A 19,606-nucleotide genomic window follows, 5' to 3' on the forward strand; every position below is an offset into this window, starting at 1 on the left:
TTGTGACTGGGGCGAGTCGTTTCGGGCGAGAGGCCAACCGCGCGTCCTGAAAGGGCCGCATCAAAGTCAGACGCGTCTTTGCCCAACGCGCGTCTCTGGTGGGCTGGATGAACGCGCGCTCCGCCGGGCGTGGCGTAAATTGCAAAGACGCGTCGCGAGGCTGAGAACGGTCCGTCGTGTTAATTGCTCGCGCGGAAGGCGGTGGCATTTTTGCAAGGAGCTGCCCATGCGCAGATCAACAGTCGACCAACCTCTCTCTCTGCACGGCTCGAGGGGAGGCCGGTGTGTTGCTCGATCCATTCGCTCCGCATTCTCAATTGCAAACGACCATCTCGATCCGCTTCCGCAACTCCTAAGCAAGATACCCACACAGCAACATCCTACCTTCTCACGCTCCATCACCTCCTACTTCCATAGAAGTCCGATCCCGAGATAACAGGCGCCCCTCACCGCCGCCTCCGAGACCTCTCTACACAAGACCACGGCAACAAACGACATCCGCCGCACCTTGGCACTAGACGAGAATCATGTCGGGCTTCGACGCTGGCCGCGTCTTCTCCGCCCAGGCACTCGCCGGGTCGGAGGCGTCTCGGGCTCCCGATGCTCCAGCACAGACCGAGCAGACGCTGTTCAACTTTGTGCAGACCTTCCGCACGGGTAGCGACTACGTCTATCGCGATCGGCTGCGCGCCAATCTTCTCGCAAGGCAGTACGTCCTCGAGGTGCAGCTCGAGCACATCCAGCTGTGGAGCAACGACCTCGCGCAAGCACTGCGTGACACGCCTTCGGACATCCTTCCGCTCTTCGAGTCGGCGGTCAAGCGCGCCGCGCGCGCCATCCTCTACCCGGTCATCACTCCTGGCGAACCGCGTCCCGATGCACCCGACTGCCAGGTCACGCTGCGCAGCCATGCCAACCTCACACCCATGCGCGATCTGCATGCCGACAGCATCTCGCACCTCGTGCGTGTGCCAGGCATCGTCATCGGCACCACCACGCTCTCGTCGCGTGCCACCCACATCCAGATCATGTGCCGCGACTGCCGTGCCACCAAATCGCTCCCTGTCGTCTCGGGCTTTGGCGGCTTCACCTTGCCGCGCTACTGCGACTCGACCAAGATGGACACCACCTCACCACAGTGCTCGACGGATCCGTACGTCATCCTGCACGACAAGTGCCGATTCGTCGACAACCAGACGGTGAAGCTGCAGGAGGCGCCCGACATGGTGCCCGTGGGAGAGCTGCCGCGACACATGCTCATGTCGGTCGACCGTGCGCTGTGTGGACGCGTGGTGCCCGGCTCGCGCATCATCGCCACGGGTATCTACTCCACCTTCGCAAGCGCCAAGGGCGGCAAGGGATCCAAGGCCGGTGCCTTCGCGCTGCGCACGCCGTACCTGCGTGTCGTGGGTCTCGAGATCGACGCCGAGGGTGCAGGTGGTCGTGGCATGGCGCGCATCTTCTCTGCCGAGGAGGAGGAGGAGTTCGCGCGGATCTCGAGGTCCCCGGAGCTGTACGAAAACTTCTCGGCGAGCATCGCGCCAAGTATCTTTGGCAACCAAGACATCAAAAAGGCCATCGCCTGTCTCTTGTTCGGCGGCTCCAAAAAGGTGCTGCCTGACGGAATGCGACTGCGTGGCGATATCAATGTGCTCATGCTCGGTGATCCGGGTACGGCCAAGTCGCAGCTGCTCAAGTTTGTCGAAAAGGTGTCGCCCATCGCCGTGTACACTTCGGGCAAGGGTTCGTCCGCCGCCGGTTTGACGGCGTCGGTGCAGCGTGATCCGCAGTCGCGCGAGTTCTACCTCGAGGGCGGAGCGATGGTGCTGGCCGATGGTGGAGTGGTGTGCATCGACGAGTTTGACAAGATGCGCGACGAGGACCGCGTGGCGATCCACGAGTCGATGGAGCAGCAGACCATCTCGATCGCCAAGGCGGGCATCACCACCATCCTCAACACGCGAACCTCGGTGCTGGCGGCGGCCAACCCGATCTTTGGACGATACGACGACATGAAGTCGCCCGGCGAGAACATCGACTTTCAGACCACGGTGCTGTCCCGATTCGACATGATCTTCATCGTCAAGGACGAGCACAACGAGCAGCGCGACCGCACCATGGCCAAGCACGTGATGAACATCCACATGAATCGCGCCAACGATACCACGGCGACGGGCGAGTTCGACATTGAGCAGATGAAGCGCTACATCTCGTTCTGCAAGGCGCGGTGTGCGCCGCGTCTGTCGCCCGAGGCGGCCGAGAAGCTGTCGTCGCACTTTGTGGCGCTGCGCAAGCAGGTGGCGCAGGTGGAGCGCGACAACGACGAGCGCTCGTCGATCCCGATCACCGTGCGTCAGCTCGAGGCGATCGTGCGTATCTCGGAGTCGCTCGCCAAGGTGACGCTGTCGCCGACGGTGGGCGAGGAGCACGTCGACGAGGCCATGCGTCTCTTCCGCTCCTCGACCATGGACGCGGTGCAGGCGGGCAACGTGGAGGGCATGACGCGAGGCGAGCTCGCCGAAGAGTGCCAGAAGCTCGAACGCGAGATCCGCCGAAGGCTGCCCATCGGATGGAGCACGAGCTACGGCAAGCTACGCCACGAATTCGTCGAGAGCCAGGGCTACACCAACCACGCGCTCGAGCGCACGCTCTTCATCCTCGAAAAGCGCGACGTGATCCGCTTCACCAACCAGCGCAAGATGCTCACCAGGACTGGTGTGTGAGCCGCCCGCTCGCTTTTCGCTTTCCCTTTGTTTCTGTCTCGGTTGTATCTTTAGGCTTCGCTTCGCTTCATGTCTCTGGTAGTCTGTCGGTAATGCACATCATCTTTGGTTCTCTTGTCTGCGAGATTAACGGTCTGCAGCGTTTACAGAGATTTCGCCACAGGCATGCATTTCGTGACGTTGCATGCAGATGAGACTGGCTTCGGAGCGATTGCAGATACGGTGCAGCCATTGCCCTCCGTCGAGCAGGCGCAGCAACTGCCACCACCTCATCGCCGCCCCCAAGCCTGCTGCAGGCCGCATACTGTAGCGGAGGTGTTGACGCTGCTGTGCCGCTGGCGAGATAAGACGGATGCGCTCCGACTTTGGCATGGCAGCCTCGCCTGGACGGGTTTCGGTGGAACCCCGGAGATGGCGCGGTCGGTACAGATTTCAGAGTGTGGAGCTGATCGGTCAATTTGTCGCAGCCCAGCGCGGCGAAAGCGCTTGCTTGCCTTCCATCTGCACCCTGCCTGCAGCGAGGGTCCGGCTTGGAAAGGCGGAGAGAGACAGCCTTCGATTCGGCTTCACCTCAACCCAACCCAACAATTTGGCCGTTTGGCAGTCTTTTTAAAATTAAATTTTTATTTTAGCGCTCGGAGTTGAACTCCGCTCGTCGGCCTGCCCGGCCCAGCCAAGTCGTTTCCCCAAAGTTTCGAAAGAGACACGACACGCCTTTGCCGCCTCCTGTTCGTTCTCGAGCGGTCTCGTGCAGAAGCTTGCAGACTTCTACAGACTGCTTTGCAATCTTCCGTCGGGCTCTTCGGTACTCTCTGTGTATGGTCTGCGATCACCATGCTACAAGATTGCAGAGTGTCAGACACTGCCTTGGGCCTTGAAGCAGATGACAATAGGCTCGCCTTGCCCATCGAGGTCGTGTTGCATGGTGGAGGCTGCCCGGACAAGCTCGACAGTCTTTCTAGAGCCTGCCTTCGACTTGAATCGGTGTATCGGCTTGGTTGGCTTCCCGACGCTATGACACTTCTTCTTGATCCGAGTGTGCCGCACAGATGCAATCAAACCGTGGCTGAATTGTTGCAGCTGGGCTCCGTGTGGGTCCGACTTTGCAGTCGTCCATATCATATGGGCACGCCACGCCGGAAAGCGACATGCAGACGTGACGGTTCCGTATCACGGCGCCACATTCCGAGCCCCGCCAAGCCTCCCGTTGACTTGATCCGTATCGGGTCACATCCGCGAGGTCGAGATGAACGACAGGCAGATCACGAGATCAATCATCGAACTACGGGATGAGAATCTTCGGTTGTTCCGAGCGGGTCAGATCGCAAATGGCTCGGCCAGTCCCGATGAACGAATCTACTCTGCTGCGACCTGGTGCATTCTCGGCTGTCACAAGTCGTAGGCGCGAGCGGGCCAAGCCGAAGCGGCGTCGTGGCTGCGACTCGAATGTACCGCACGTACGGCCCCGGCAATATGTCCTGGGCCGCCGCTGTCGCCCGCGAGGCCTGACGAATGGATCTGGTTTGTGCTTTGCGATCGCGTGGATCTGACTGGGTGAAAAAGCTTAACAGCGGCCTCCAGCCGAAATTTCAAACAAAAAGGAAGAAGAGGTGGGAACAAAAAATGAGAGAGAGAGAGGGCTTGCAGGTGCGTGCAGAACAAGCGGGCTACACAGCCGAGCTGCCCGTCAGGTCAATTACGCTCCCGTCGCCTCTTTTGCCTTTCCTGCTTTTTTTGCCCCAACCTGCCACGCATCCACGCGGAAGGGCCCCGAGACCGAACGCGCGAGCAGCCAAAATCAGGCAGCCGAGCTGTGTGTTGCAGCGCTCGAGCGGTTTTGGGGCAGAGCTTCGTAGCCGGAGAGAGCGACAGAGCTCAGCACACGCAGCGCCACGCCACGCCACTCCACGCAGAGCGCCGGCACACCTCGACCGAAATGCACTGGAGCAGAGAGTCCTTGCTTTCTGCTGCCATCTGCTGCCTGCTGCCTGCCGACTGCTCTGCCTTTTCGCTTCGCCCACCTGCTGCAGCCGTCTCGCGTCTGAGCCCACTTCACCTCGAATCGCCTGGCTCAGCTCGTTCTCATTCTCGCTCTGGCTCAGGCTCTCGCCCTTTCTTTTGCACCTCCCGCCAAGGCAAAGGAGCAACTGCAGGACGTGTGCAGCCTTCCGTATCTCGATCCACCGCCTCACCATCCCCTCTCTCCGTGACGTCGGCCATCCAATCCGCCTCTCACTTTCACCATCTCATCACCATCACCGCTACTGCCATCGTCGTACTCCGTCACGCCTCCGCTCACGGCTCAAACACGCGAGCTAGCTCGAGACCAACGCGGTCTACTAGGCTCGAATCGCATCGCGCGGTTCTTGCTCAGCTCCTCATCTTGCCTATACGCTCATACAATCATATCCAGCAACCTGCAATAGCTGCACTCGAGCGCTGAGCATCAAACTGTCCACTCGACCATCACAGCACTTTCCAGCCTTTTCGCGATCAGGCTACCACAGCACAGCCGACGTCGACACCGCATCTCGTGATCTGCTGCGCCACCTTCGGCTCCTTCGTCCTTCGACCCGCTTCCATCGAAGTCACTTGGCAGCCTCAACCCTTCGCCATCGGCCATGTCTGCTAGCTTTGCAAGCCCTCCTCGTCACAGCCAGTTTAGCACCCACACAGTCTCACAATCCACATCGCCGCCCAGCCTCACCAACACCAGCAGCCCCACCTCCAGCGACTCCACGGGCGACGAAGACGTGGCGGCGCTCAAGTCGGACACGCGTCCCAGCGCATCGCACCGTCGCGCACGCGAGTCCGGCGTCACTCCAACCCCATCCCATCCCAACTCCGCCAATTTCGACGCCTACTCGCCCAGCATCTGGGGCGCACATCCCCAGTCCATCATCTCTGGCCTCGACATCAACAACATCGAGTCGCATCAGCGCGCTAAGCTGGCTCTCGACGGAATGAACTTTCCAGGCTGGGACGGCAACTTCTCCAACCTAGGCGCCGCCACCAACGACGCCGACCTCTCCATGGACATGGACTCCACCTCCAGCACCGACTATGGCTTCTCTCCGCGCTCCATCCAGTCGCCAGCTTCGTCCCATAACGCCATGCCCAGCTTCTCCGGCGCCTCGCACGCGATGACAAACGACAGCCCAAGCGGCTCCGACTCCAAGACGGGCTCGCTCTCGCACAATCCCACCTCAGTGTCCGGAACCGTCAGCTTTGCAGGCAGCGGCGACGACTCGGACGGCCATCCAGAAGCAGCTTGGAACGGCAAGACGAGCGACAACGACGAAGCCATGTTCGACTCCTTTGTCCAGTCCGGCTCTTTTGGCTCGCCCGCAGTCAAGCACGAAGCCGCCTCTCTCATGGCCAACGGCTCCAATGGCCACGCCTTCGCCTCGATGAACATCCCGACCAATTCGTCGGCAAACATGATGCCGCCGTCGGCTCCCACTGCCAAGCCAGCTGCCTCGCGCGCTACCAAAGCCAGTGCAAATGCAAGCGCAAGTGCGTCCTCATCTCGCAGAAACTCGGGCGAGTCGTCCGAGCCCAAAAAGTCGGCGGGTGTGGTCTCGGCTGCGCAGCGTCGAGCGGGCTCGCAAACCGCAGTCCACAGCAACAACCTTGACGCCGACCTTGGATTCTCGGCTTTCGACGTCGTGCGTCCCAACCGCGAGGGTCTCAAGGACCTTCAGGTACACATCCACGGTGTTCCCATGCACGGTGCCAAGTCGCGCGTGGAGACGCAGATTCGAATGCGAATCGAGCTCGTCCGACCCCGAAGCGTGCCTGCAGGCGGTTGGGAGCGCATCGGCTCCTTCTCTCACATCAAGCTCCCGCCGCTCAGTGGAACCAAGCGCAAGTCGAAAAAGTATCAGAAGACCGATGTTCCTCCCGAAAAGACGCTCTTCGTCGATGCCACGGTCGTCAACGCCACGCCTCCGCACGACCGCGTCTACGTCTGCAAAGGCTGTCGCCAACGCGAACGCAAGCGTGCTCATCGCAAGAAGGATCCCAAGACTCCGCTCGAAAGTCAACCCACCGAAGAAGAGATGAAGAGCCTCGGCATCGATCCATCCGCGCCCGACGCTGTGGAAAAGACGCAGGCCCGCATGGAGGACGAGGAGAAGAAGCGCGTCGTCCTCTTCAACTGCGGCGACTACGTCGACTTTGAGGAGGGCGAGGCCGTGCTTCCCACCCGCATCACGTGCTATTGCCGACACCACAAGGAGAAGGTCGGTTTCTGCGTCATCTTCACCATGCGAGACTGGCAGGGCCGCCTCATCGCCACCGGCTCCACGCCTCCCATCATGATCACGGACGACCACAAGTCGATGGGCATCGCCGCCCAAGCTGCTCAAGCAGCCGCAGCCGCGGCAGGCTCTTCGAGCAATGTCACCTCACCCTCGGCCACCACCTCCTTGGGTGTCGTGAAGCAGGTCAATGGCACCAGCCCTCGAAACCCGCCTCCGCAGCCCTCGCCTCACAGTGACGGCACCGCCGGCGGTACCAATTCTACGAGTGGCAGTGCCACACCTAGCGGCAGCATCACCCTCGAGACGGCGCCCAAGCAGAGAAAGGAGCGCTCCAAGCCGTACGACGGCAACCGACGTCGACGCAACACCTCGGGCAAGGATCTCAACATGACGCCGTACTCGGGCACCGGCCAGAACACGCCCTCCATTTCTGCCACCTCGCCTGTTGCCGTCGGCAACGGAGTCGATTTCAGCTCGGCCGATTTCTGGAACGCGTTTGCCAGTGCCGGCACGGCCATGAACGGTTTGGGCCGCAGCAGTAGCACCAGCACAGGCGCCAAAACTCCTGGCGATGCCTCCAGTATGGGTGGTTCTCCCGCTCCCGCTGGTTTGGTGGGTCCGGGATCATCGCAAGGTCTGCCGCAGCCCCACGGTGCACCTCAGCTATCGCTACCGCTGTCGTCCATGCCTCCTCAACTCCAGGCGCAGCTCGCACAAGGCTCGCTGTCTCCCACCACTCTGCAGACCAACCTCGCCAGCCTGCCCAACTTTGACCTCGAGCAATTCTTCCGCAACGCACAGGCCGGAGTTTCGAGCAGCGTCGACTTTGCACAGTTGATGGCGATGGCCGCAGCGGCTGCGCTGCCTCCCCATCTGCGTCCGAACTCCACTGGACCAGCACCACCGGCACCCACCTTTGCCCAGGCCTCGCCTCCTGCTCCTACGCCCAGCATCGAGCATCCGCCGATCCCGAAGATCTCCAAGCTCATTCCCGGCGAAGGCCCTACCAGCGGTGGCATCGAAGTCACCGTGCTCGGCGAGAACTTCACCGAGGGCATCACGTGCGTGTTTGGCGATGTGCCGGCGTCCAACACCAAGGTGTGGGCCAGCAACACGCTGGTCTGCCTTCTGCCGCCCAGTACCAGCCCCGGCCCGGTCGTCGTCAGCGTCAAAGGTGCCACTCAAGTGCCGCAACCACCTCCGGTCAACGGGCCTCTGCAGCTCTTCACGTACATCGACACGACCGATCGAGCCCTCATGGAGCTGGCGCTTCAGGTAGTCGGTCTGCAGATGACCGGGCAGATGCGCTCAGCCCGCGAGGTTGCAATGCGCGTCGTTGGCTCTGGCGGTGGACAGCAGCCGGGCATGCCGGCCGCGTTCACCGGGTCCGGAGGCAGCAACGGCCTCGGCCACGCACAGGCGCGAGAGGCCGTGGCTGGTCTCTTTGCCGGCCGATCGCAAAGTACGAACTTCCAGGACAGCGTCATCCAATTCCTCTCCTTGCTGGACGCGGATGTTAGCAGCATTCCAGACGCACAACCGCGGATGGATGCGATCCGTCTGGCCAACAAGCAAGGCCATACGCTGCTGCACCTCGCCACGCTGATGGGCTTCCACCGCCTTGTGGAGCTGCTCATCCGCCGAGGCTGCCCACTGGATGCGCGCGACCGCAACGGAGTCACCGCGCTTCACTTTGCCGCCATCCAGGGTCGCGTCACGATCGCCCGCATGCTTCTTCGCGCAGGAGCTCGTGATGATGTTGCCGATGCAAACGGTCTGTATGCCGTCGACCTCGCTCGAAACAACGAGCAGGTGGACGTTGAAATGATCCTCGACAACACCGCCCGCACTGGCCACTGGCAGACGCGCAGGCTCACGTCGCACGCCGCCTCGAGCCTTCACTACGACGAAGATGAGGAGGACCTCGTGTCCGACGAGCTCAGCAGTGAAGCCAGCGACTCGGACGTCGACGATGACAATGTCAGCACCAGCTTTGACGAATACAGCGACGACAGCTGCTCGGTGGCCGGCGATGACGAGGCTGACGCCTTGCCCCGACGCGGCATGTTGACCGACACTGCTGACGACCTGGAAGCTCGACAGGCGCTCTCTGAGCTGCCGACTCCGGTCATTGACGAGAAGGCTTCGCTCAAGGCCCTGGACGCCCGTCGTTCCGAATCCGATGCCAAGCTGTCTAGCGAGAAGCGCGCTGATGACAAGGCGGAGCGCGACAGTTCGGCCAACAAGTCGTGGCTGACCAAGGCCGGCGACACCGGCGCAGACTGGATGAACCGCGGCTTCTTGCCCCAGACCGTGGCGCACAAGTTCGCCCAGCTTCACATGCCCGCCATGCCCGCCATGCCGGCGATCAATGTCTTCCACCTCGGTCTGCCTGCACCCGCGTTCATGCCGTGGTCAGCATCTCAGCGCGCCGACCGAGGCGCTGACGACTCGGATTCGACCGCTGCCAACGAGTCTGCCGCCAAGGGCAAGGCGCGCTCGGATGAAGCCGCAGGCTGGGAGCACGACGAGCGCGGCCGTCTGCTGACGCTCTGGAAGAACATTGTCGAGGAAGGTGCATGGGGTCTCAACCCTCTCTACTCGCCTCCGCCTGCATACGAGTCGGTCGCAGCCGCGGACGATCAGGACGGCAAGTCGGAGGCCGCAATGGGCACGCCGTCTGCGTCCACCAGCCGCAGCGCCGAGAACGCATCGGAAGCCGGCACTCCCATCGCCGGTCCTTCTCGCAGAAATTCGACGCGTCGACGATCCGCGCACGCGAGTGCAGAGGGTTCCTCGTCATCAGCGACGCACGCCGCACGTGCAGCATCCACGAGCAGCAGCAACAGCGCCAAGACCAAGTCTTCCACCGCCGCTGCACGACGTCGCAAGACGCAGCTGCACCTGCGCGACGACGCGATGCTAGTGTGGTTCTGGATCCCCGTCTTGCTGATCGCCGCGGTGGTTTTGCTCTTCTCCAAGAGCTCGAGCATCTTTAGCTATGCCGACTTGATGAGCTACTTGGACCTTCCGGCCGTCGGCCGCAATCGCGAGGCTTGAAGAGCGCACCACCCATGGCAGCGCGTCGGTTTTTGCTCCATTTTCTGATCCCCCATTTTTCCCCGCCACGACCATTTTGTACGCCTGCCTCTGCTGTATTAGTCTCGGCCTTTTCTCTACTCAATGTGTATCATCGACTCGATGCAAACGTCGCCGCGTGTCAAATAGATCGGTTTGTAGTTCTGGCCCACATTGTCAACCTTGCAGGCGAGTCTTGAGCGGTCGGATTCGGTGAGCATCTCAGGGATTCATCTTGCCCAGCTTCGGAGGCACAATTCATGCGGGCAATGCAACCGGAAACATGGGCATGCAATTGGTCAGTCCAGTCCTGACGCCAAATCTCGTGCTCTACAGCCGCCGGGGAGTAAGAATTGAAACTTGGACTGGTCCTCCATCAAGCCTCTGGGCAGATTGGCGGTGGTGTTGCTGCGCGTTTCGCCGCTCCAACGATTGAGCAGTTCGCTCCAGGTGTACGCTTCCGGGAGCATGTCGAAGAGGTCCTTGCCTGTACAGATCTTGTCGAGGATGATGTTGGGATGGAGGAGTTGACGCCAATGTCGGTTGCCAAAGAGGCGGTCGCTGTGGCTGTAAGATCGCATCTTGAACTGGTAGTCGGAGATGCGGTGGAAGCAGGAGGAGCAATGCCAACCAGCATCGAGGAGGATGTTGTCGGTAACCTTGCCGTGGTTGTACCAGGTGTCGGAGGATGTCCAGGCATGTACCTGTGCACGCCATGACTTGGCGGTGGTGGGAAATTCGAACGAGTAGACGTACGATCGCAGGGACAAGTGCAAGGGCAGAGGCGATTGACAGGTGGACAGAAGCTGCACAGCAGCGAGCGAAGGGATCTCATCCACATCGGACATGAGGATCAGACTGCCGTCGGGAGGCTGGACCTGCGAGCGTAGCAGCTCGGTGACGTGCTTGCGTTGCTCACCCTCGATCGCAAACGGCCCTTCGCCCGGTGCCAATGCTCGACCTGCGATGGTGAAATATTGAATCTTGTCGCGATACTGCGCGTACCTGGCGGCATCAAAGCCAAGCTTCTTGGGCTTGCCCGTGAAGGTGGTGTTGCTTTCGACAATGACAAAGGCGTCCACGGCGTCGTAAAGCTCTTTGAGCCGCAGCTCGAGCATCTCGAGCTCGACGCTAAAGATGATCACATCGTACACTTTGGGTCGTTGTGGTGGTGGGTATGGCGTCCAACCGTGGCGGGCGCATGCGGCTGTATCGTTGGCTGGAAGCGACCACGCCGTGTAGTGCTTGATCTCATCGTGCGGGATGGTGTCGTCGAACTTGTCCCAGAGCGGCCGTGTACTGTAGCTGAGCGTATTGCGGAGCGTTCGATCGCGGCTGAACAGGTAAATGACGGACACGGTGAAGCACAGCAGGCCCACCAAGAGCCACCGGCGACGGAGCAAGTTGCAGCTCCGTCCCGTCGAGTGCAGAGCGGTGTACCCTGCCATGCTTTGGTGTTGTGAAGATGACACGATGAGATGGAGTGAGAGGCACAGAGGCCCCACCAGCTGCCCACCCGTACGGCCATCACTGCTGTCGTTTCGCAGCGCTGTGACCCGATTTGTGTGTGCAACATGCGAAACGTGCTTCCCGAATTCGGCAAGCCGGACAGATCTGAATTGAACGCCGCTTCCATCGGAAACGATTTACGCGCCAAGACATACGCGCCGCGCCCAGGGTCCACAAAGGCGGTCCCGATCCCGGCTTCCGTTCCGGGCACATCCACCGGTGTCATCGTGCAACTGTCCAACGCGACACACACTTGTGTGTGGACAGCCGTCACAATGCCCCGCGCAACATACGCACGAAATGGTCGCCGTGATCAGCCGACATCCGCGAGAGAAACGGCCACTCGACCAATCCCAACCAGCGGTGAGGTGGCAGAATTAGTCAACGCCCCACAACCGCCACAAGTAAAACAGGTATCGAGGTCGCACGAGATACTCTATGTTTCAAGCGGTGCCGAGTTGAGAGTCCTCGGAAGTGGGCGACTGGCGAAGCCAAACCTTTTGCCGGTGTTCATCCCGTTCATGCCGTCGATGCCGTCCATCCCGAGCGCGTAGCCACGAGAAGCGTCAAGTTCGACTCCTACGCATCGGAGGCAGCTGTGGGGACGGAATTGACGGGACGCGCTTAAAAGAATACCCACTCGATTTCCCAACCCAGCATACAAATAAAGAGCAAGATCGTCCTGGTCTTGGCTCGGTCGCTCGTTGCTCATCACCAGCAGTTTCATCGACCTGCCACCTTCCTCCGTCTACCACCACGATGACCACGCCTACGGAGCAAGTCCCGCTGTCGGGTCTGCCGGCCAACACGCGCCCGGACAAGGCCATCCGCAACAATGGTCCTCTGGACCTCGCACTGGAACGCTGGCGCATCGTCGAGCTAGCGCAGGGGTGGCCGCTGTACCGCGACGCGCGAGAGTGGGAGAACTTCCGGTCCATCTTCCATCCCGATGGAGCCTACGTCTACACCACATGGACCGGCAAGACGCACATCAACGACTTTATCGAGGCTAGCAAAGCGAGCATGGAAGCAGGCGCCTTCATCATGCACCGCATCCACGGCACTTCCGTCGACTTGCTCGGAGACCGCGCCATCTGCAAGATGAAGGCCACCATCACCCAGCGCTTCGTGCTCGAGGGAGACATCGAAGTGGATGCCGAGTCCGATTGTCGCTTCTGCTTCTTCTTCCAGCGCTACACCGCCGCCGACGGCACGCCGAGCTGGGGCGCCAAGCTCGTCCGCCACTGGTACGAAAAGGACAAGCTCATCCCCGTCGACCCCCGAAAGGTGCCCGAGCTGGACGATCATCTGCTCGCCACCTTCCCCACCGGCTACCGCTACCTCGGCTACTGCCAAGAGATCTCGATGAAGGGCAAGTCCGATTCCCCGCTCAAGGTCAAGCGAGACATGCCCGGACATCGCGGGGCCGAGCACGACGCCCTCCTCCGCGCCGCAAAGACATGGCTCGATGGCGGTCTGCCGGATGACCTCAAGTGAACCATTGCTCATGCCCAAGGCAATCGAGACATGCACGAATCAATAGAGGATGAGATTGTTGAGTGTTGATCGGTGTGGCGTTACAAGGCAGCTACGAGCGACTTCACGCCTCCGGCAATAGACCAGGCCGAGTAGCCGGCATCGCGGGCAATCGAGGTGACAATACGCGATGTGCTGCCCGTGTGGCAGAGAAAGACCAAGTCGAGCTCTGCGACATCAGAACCAACAAGGTGCGCACGCAGATCAGCTGGCAAGCCCTCGTGCTCTTTCGAGAAGAGAGGCTTGAGCTCGAGCCACTGGGCGCGCAGCACCCGTGCATCCGAAAAGGGACACGTGTCCTTGTGCGCAGAGAGCGAATCGAGAGGCACCGAGAAGATCGGATGCACCAAGGCCAAGGGCTGGCATTCGGTTTGATCACGCAGGTCGATGAAGACGGGGACAGCGTCTGATTTCGACGAGTGAGAGTCCGATGAGATGGACGACGCATCTGTGACAGAGTCAAAGATCGAGCCCAGCGAGGTTGACCTGCTGCTAAGCGAAGGCGCCACGGACACGAGCGAGTCTTCAGCATGGATGGCCGCTTCGAAGAGCTTGTCCGCGTGCTCCCTTTCGTACACGTCCGATCCAGTCTCCAATACACTGTTTGACCTGACGAGCCCGAAACGAGAGATGGCATCCGCGGCATCCAGCTCCCAGGCGTCATCGTAGCGGTGGGTATCGACGTCGAGAAGGATGTCGTCATCTATCGACTCGAATTCCGAGGCGTCCACCTTGTTCCAGTACTCGTCTATGTACTGGTATGGACCGTCGCAGCAGATGAACACGGCGTTGATCAGCCCATCGCCGCGCGTCGGGTGGCGGAGCGAGTCCAGTCGCCCCTCTTCTTTGTATCGGCCCAAGTGCTGGTGTAGTCCTTGCAGATTGAAGCCCGAAGAAGGACCGACGAGAAGACCATGGCGGCACAGCTTCAGACTGAGCGTGTAGGCGTCTCGACTGCCAACCCACTCCATCGCATCGATGCTCTCCCTCCAAGGAAAGGTGACGGGTGCCAGGAGAGCCTCGGAGCGTGGACCGGGAACACGGTCGCCAGGCTGCGTCGTCACTCCGACTCGATGCACGTGCGGCTGCAGTTTCTTGATGGCAAGTCCCGTTCCTGTCATGGTTCCCGAAGTGCCCATCCCACTGTATTGTCGATGTTATCAGCGATCTCGTACACTCATATTCTTGGGGCAATGAGCGACACTTACGCTACCAAGATGTCGAGCTCGTGGCCAAGTTGGCGATCAAGCTGGGTGGCGGTCCACTGGGCATGCGCTTGCCAGTTGGCTTCGTTTTCGTACTGGTTAGGGTTGTACCAGCCATTCTTCTTGCCGTGTTCCGCTGCGGCACAGATTCCTCCGCGTACATCGGCTGGCTCTGGCTGCGACGGTCCCCCAAAGACACGGAGCTTCAGACCAAAGAAACGCATGAGATCAAGCTTGGCCTTTGAAGTCTGTACAAAACAATCGAGAGCGTGTGAGCATGGTCGTGCTGGACGGGGCTAGTATCGTTTGGGTCAGGAGAGCTCACCTTGTTGGACAGGTAGGCGGTGACACCGTCGAGGCCAAAAATGTTGGCGATGATGGCGAGCGAGATGACAGTGGATCCGCTAGAGTATTCTACAATGTTTGACACTGAAGGCTGCTCTCCTTTGCTGTCACTACTCAATCCAGCGTCAAGGCCGGCTTGACGGAGCATATTGAGGGCGGGAAGGCTCTTGACATTCTTGGCGGGCAGATCCGAGTGCAGCTTGGCAAAGATGCGTACGCCGTCCTGATAGAATGGGTTGAGAGAGGATGGGATTTCGACAAGCGGCGTTGCTACGTTCTTGTCTGGATCGTAGAACTTGTTTTGGCAGAAACGAAGGCAAAGACAACAGCGACATTAGCATAGGGGTGGATCAAAGAGGGGGACGTCGAGCTGAGCTTACGTCGTGTAGAGATCTGGGCCCGCGAAAGACATTCTTGATGTCTCCTGGTAGAGCCATGCTTGTTTCCGTCGCCTTCGATCGTCACTATATTGAGCATGCTGAGAACAACTTTGTCGGCAGAAAAAAGCGAGGGGCCTTTATACCATGATCTAAACAAGATCTTCTCGCCGCTCAGAGCAACATCAAAAATGGGGAGAGCGAGCCCGCTCCCATCTCGAATGCAGATCTGACCCAAATGTGCGGTGCAAGCAAACAAAGACATCATTCGCCGCCGACGAGCAGGTCACAGGCGAGTGCCATATTGACCGAGTGAAAAAGGCTCCGAGAAGGTACTCACCCACTGGAGTCATCTACCTCAGCGGTGCTCGGCTGCTTCTTGCCGACTTGGCATCTATGAAGGTTCCGAGGTAGTGGGTCGGTGCGCTCTCCGTCGTTGTCGAGCTGCGGCTGTCGATGGAAGAAAAGGATCCGGAATTTGCTGCCATGCCACAACCCTAGCCGTTAGCCGAGCCTTAGCGCGCTGCATGGCAAATTGCACGCTAAAATTACGCAGTAACGGACAGCCATTTTATTTTAGCCGACCCCACTTTCATCGAGAAAAGGAAGGTGAAAGGCGCCGAAGGGCTTCATAGCCCATCGAAGCCCTAGCCCACCGTGATCCGAAGGCAGAGTCGGGGCAGAGAGCAGCCTCTGGTGTCATAACGGGCGACACATTGACATTCGCGAAGAATCTCGCTCAGACGTCTCGCTGGCACGTCTTTGCGCCTCATTGTCGCCACCAACACCACCGACGCATCCATCCGACATCCACCACAACCACCATCATAATGTCGGCCAGCGCATCAGAGACGGCATCAACGACGATGCCTCCAGAGACGTCCGAACAGTTTCCAGCAGCTTCCTCGTCTAGCAGTGCTCATGAGGGCGACGAGAAGAAGAGAGAGCACAATTTCAACGAGCAGACCTTTTACGTGCCGCGCAAGCAGATCGTCGCCATCTTTCTCACTCTCGGGCTCATCGACTTGATCGCGTTGATGGACCAGACTACGCTTGCTGCCTCGTTGCCCATCATCGGCGAGAAGCTACATGCTGGATCGCAGACCAGCCTGATCTCTTCTGCCTACTTTATCACCTCGACCGCGTTCCAGCTCCTCTATGGCCGCATCTCGGATATTGTGGGGCGCAAACCTCTCTTGCTTGCACTCCTCGCACTCTTTTTCGTCGGATCGCTGGGCTCCTCCCTCGCCGATACATACGCCATACTGATCCTCTTCCGTGCCATCGTCGGTATAGCAGGCGGTGGCATCATGACCGTGGCCCAGATCATTGTCTCGGACGTGGTCTCCCTTCGAGAGCGAGGCAAGTATCAAGGCATTCTCGGAGCACTCGTGGCCGTTGCGAACGGCATAGGACCCGTCGTCGGCGGCGCGCTGACTACGCGGACCGAGAACACCGGAGGCTGGCGTAACATTTTCCGCCTCAGTCTTCCCACCTCGGCGGCCGGCATTATCGGCGTCCTCATCTTTATGCCTCTGAAAAAGGTCGATGGTGACTGGAGAGCCAAGGCACGCGCGATCGACTACCTCGGCGCGTTTCTCTCCCTCGCCGCTTCCACATTAATCGTGCTCGGATTCACCTGGGCTGGCGGAAGGTACGAGTGGACCTCCGTCCAAGTTCTGGCCCCGCTCTTTGTCGGCCTCGCCACCGCCATCCTCTTCTGTCTTTGGCAGTACAAGGGAGACAAGCCCTCGCGCCCCGCTCTCATGCCCCGTAAGTACTCTTCGCGCGCGTCAAGAAAGAAAGACGAAGCAAATGCTGACAGCTCATTCGTGCTCATTCGTAGTATACATGTTTACAAATGCAACCGTCTGCGGTGCCTGCATTACACAATTCATCAACGGCTGGCTCTTTGTGAGTCAGGTCTACATGATACCACAGTTCTACCAGGCCGTATACGGCTACGACGCCACAAAGGCCGGACTCATGCTCATCCCCCTGACCGTATCCCAGAGTGAGTGCTCCAAGCTACGCTACGAGCGATGCGCATTCTAAAAGCTGAACTCTTCCCGCAGCCATCACGTCGACCATATCGGGCCTCTTGATCACCTGGACCGGTCGCTACCGAGAGCTGCTCCTCTTGGGATGGACTCTTTGGCCGACAGGTCTAGGGCTGGTTTCAACGCTCAACCAGCACTCGGGCATGGCCAAGCAGATCGGATTCTCTCTTTTGACGGGCGTGGGCGTCGGATTGACGCTGCAACCATCTCTGATCGCCATTCAAGGCGCGGTACCACGCAAAACGATGGCGGTGGTGACCGCGACACGCAACTTTGTACGAAACCTCGGTGGCGCGATCGGCCTCGCCCTCTGCGGTACTGTCGTTTCTTTGTACCTGCGATCCGAGCCGAACGATCCCCTGCGAGCAAATCAGCGCGGCTTTCGTACCGTTTTTCTCATCCTAGCCAGCCTCGGGGCCGCAGGATTGGTCGCCGCCGCGCTGCTTCTTAAGCAGTCGAGCGTCGAAAGACACGACGATGAGCTGCTACGCCAGCAGGCCAAGCATGAACTTCAACAGAGGAAATAAGGAAAAGGACCGATTGTCGAGGCAACCCGGCGGGGCTACCGCTGCGACAGTAGTTAGCCGGACGGGGGCACTTGACATGCGCGCAGCGCCCTTTACCAGTTGCAACCTGAATTCAGGGCCATGCGTGTCGTGTCGCCTTGCGTCCTCTTTTGCATTTGTCCGTACATCACAACAGACCTTTCGCGATCCATCATCATGCAACTCGTAGCAGATCAACCTCGTAGCTGCATACAAGCACGTTCGTAGCTGCGCCCAATCAATCTCGCATTCTTCAGCTTATCAGCCCCGCCTTCTGAGTAGACCCGGTGGGCGAGGGTCGGGTCCCGGATACTGCTGCGGTGGTCGACGTAAAGCTGCATAAGGGCTCGAGTGCCGACAACGCGGGAGGGGCCATGAAATATGCTGGGACGAGCGAGCTGCCCTGAGTAACCTTGCAACGACTGAACGACAAACTTTTACTATGACCTTGACCAAGCAGCGGATGCATTGCAAAGACACTTGTGACCGTACAATCTCCCAAGACCCTCGCTAGGGCCGAGCCAGTCAATGGAACAGCGTTCGTCGTGGTGGTGGAGATATCAACGGGTGGGTCCAGCTCGAAATTGCAGTACACCATGGTGTGATCATGCTGTGCCTGCGAGATTGGGGTGCCTTCGACACGTCGCGTGGTGTGGTAGAAGCTGATATAGTCGAGTGTAGAGGTATCGCTGCCGACCTGCTCATTGCATTCTTCAAGATCTCGGCTTGCGCTTGTTACGAGCTCAGTAATATCTGCGAAGATGTTGAGCCGTTCGCGATTGATCATGTACTTGACGGATGCAGTCGGATAGGCGGTCGAGTTGACGCAGTCAAAGAAGCGAGCAAGGCCAAAAGATGAGATGGGCAAGGGGAACAGGCGTGTCTCGCGCGATGAAGATGCCGATGCTGCAACGCAGAGGTGGACGAGTGCGCAAGCGAGCACATCGAGTGCGTAGTAGATGGACGCCATCGTGGCGAATGTCGGTGCAGTGGGAAGCGCAACTGGAAAGGAACGCGGTGGCGGTGGTAGGAAAGCAGGATGCGAGTTCGAAAGCGCATTGCTTGCTGGCTTTGGTCTGTGCGCACCTCACACTTGCGCGAGAGATCCAACCTTAATGCTCGCCATCGCGCGGATCGCCGAGACTACTTATCGTGTCTGCATACCAAGGCTCGCAATTCTGCCCCAATGCAGGCATTTGATCTCGCATGCTCATGTACGTAATCTCCGATAGAAGACATGAGTAGATCACCCTCTCGAGCACCTGTGGTACGGCGATGCGGCCTCTCGAATACTATCTGCTTTGCTCAACGACACTCTAAAGCGCTGAAAGTCTTCGTTGCCTTTATTTGGGATGACATACTACAAGGCAGTCGCTGCATTGCGCGCGTCTCGATAGACACTCTAATCCATCCATTCGTCACGAGGTTGATGCGGATGGCGTCAAACCCAGCGGATGCCCATGCGTGTTGCGCGATTCATTCCAGCCGAGCAAGAAGCAGATCCAATATGAGACCCGAGCGTGTTCCAGTGGTCGGGGCGCTCCGCAGTTATCCAGGTCATATCATCGTCGCGGACTCCAACTCACAGGGGTTAGGGTTAGGGTTACAATGGTCCCCTTGAGCGTTGGCTTGGAAACATAGAATCTGTCTTAATGGAAGTTGTAAAGGAACCTATTGAGAAGGTGTATGCAGAAACTTGTGGTACCGCGTTCTAAGGTTGCAGAGCTATGAGCCAATAAAGTTTGCCTGCTGAGGGTACCCAAAGTTCAACCTGGAACAACTTTGGTTGACCAGGGTGAACCTGAGTCAAGGCGGGTTGGGAGGGTGGGTCAACCTGGGGTCAAGGGTACCATAGGGGGGGTTGATCCCCTCTTGAGGGGGGGTTGTTTCTTGGTGAACGGGGGTCAACTTAGGGTTAGGGTTAGGGTTAGGGTTAGGGTTAGGGTTAGGGTTAGGGTTAGGG

The 19,606-nt window shown here is 59.3% G+C and overlaps 7 protein-coding genes across 7 annotated transcripts; 4 read left to right on the plus strand and 3 right to left on the minus strand.

Moving 5' to 3' along the window:
- Positions 1–527: 527 nt before the first annotated feature.
- PAN0_020c5971 (MCM-domain-containing protein) lies at positions 528–2,723 on the plus strand (the record flags this gene model as incomplete). The annotated part of the gene is made up of 1 exon (XM_014798665.1): positions 528–2,723. One exon carries the CDS (start codon positions 528–530, stop codon positions 2,721–2,723), a length of 2,196 nt encoding a protein of 731 aa, XP_014654151.1.
- A 1,936-nt stretch (positions 2,724–4,659) lies between these two features.
- PAN0_020c5972 (uncharacterized protein) lies at positions 4,660–10,048 on the plus strand (the record flags this gene model as incomplete). The annotated part of the gene is made up of 2 exons (XM_014798666.1): positions 4,660–5,085; positions 5,312–10,048. The coding sequence occupies 2 exons, from the start codon at positions 4,660–4,662 to the stop codon at positions 10,046–10,048; spliced, it is 5,163 nt and encodes a 1,720-aa protein (XP_014654152.1).
- A 317-nt stretch (positions 10,049–10,365) lies between these two features.
- On the minus strand, positions 10,366–11,514 carry PAN0_020d5973 (glycosyltransferase family 17 protein; the record flags this gene model as incomplete). The annotated part of the gene is made up of 1 exon (XM_014798667.1): positions 10,366–11,514. The coding sequence occupies one exon, from the start codon at positions 11,512–11,514 to the stop codon at positions 10,366–10,368; it is 1,149 nt and encodes a 382-aa protein (XP_014654153.1).
- A 126-nt stretch (positions 11,515–11,640) lies between these two features.
- On the plus strand, positions 11,641–13,072 carry PAN0_020c5974 (pea pathogenicity protein 2; the record flags this gene model as incomplete). The annotated part of the gene is made up of 2 exons (XM_014798668.1): positions 11,641–11,830; positions 12,294–13,072. 2 exons carry the CDS (start codon positions 11,641–11,643, stop codon positions 13,070–13,072), a joined length of 969 nt encoding a protein of 322 aa, XP_014654154.1.
- An 80-nt stretch (positions 13,073–13,152) lies between these two features.
- PAN0_020d5975 (cysteine synthase) lies at positions 13,153–15,098 on the minus strand (the record flags this gene model as incomplete). Its single annotated transcript, XM_014798669.1, has 4 exons — positions 13,153–14,254; positions 14,320–14,564; positions 14,642–14,956; positions 15,042–15,098. The coding sequence occupies 4 exons, from the start codon at positions 15,096–15,098 to the stop codon at positions 13,153–13,155; spliced, it is 1,719 nt and encodes a 572-aa protein (XP_014654155.1).
- A 770-nt stretch (positions 15,099–15,868) lies between these two features.
- PAN0_020c5976 (mfs drug transporter protein) lies at positions 15,869–17,625 on the plus strand (the record flags this gene model as incomplete). Its single annotated transcript, XM_014798670.1, has 3 exons — positions 15,869–16,811; positions 16,885–17,052; positions 17,114–17,625. 3 exons carry the CDS (start codon positions 15,869–15,871, stop codon positions 17,623–17,625), a joined length of 1,623 nt encoding a protein of 540 aa, XP_014654156.1.
- Positions 17,626–17,896: 271 nt separating this feature from the next.
- Positions 17,897–18,613, minus strand: PAN0_020d5977 (uncharacterized protein; the record flags this gene model as incomplete). The annotated part of the gene is made up of 1 exon (XM_014798671.1): positions 17,897–18,613. The coding sequence occupies one exon, from the start codon at positions 18,611–18,613 to the stop codon at positions 17,897–17,899; it is 717 nt and encodes a 238-aa protein (XP_014654157.1).
- Between the last annotated feature and the right edge of the window lie 993 nt (positions 18,614–19,606).

Source organism: Moesziomyces antarcticus (assembly GCF_000747765.1).
Source record: "Moesziomyces antarcticus DNA, scaffold: scaffold_v10020, strain JCM 10317, whole genome shotgun sequence".
Taxonomy (NCBI): Eukaryota; Fungi; Basidiomycota; class Ustilaginomycetes; order Ustilaginales; family Ustilaginaceae; genus Moesziomyces; species Moesziomyces antarcticus.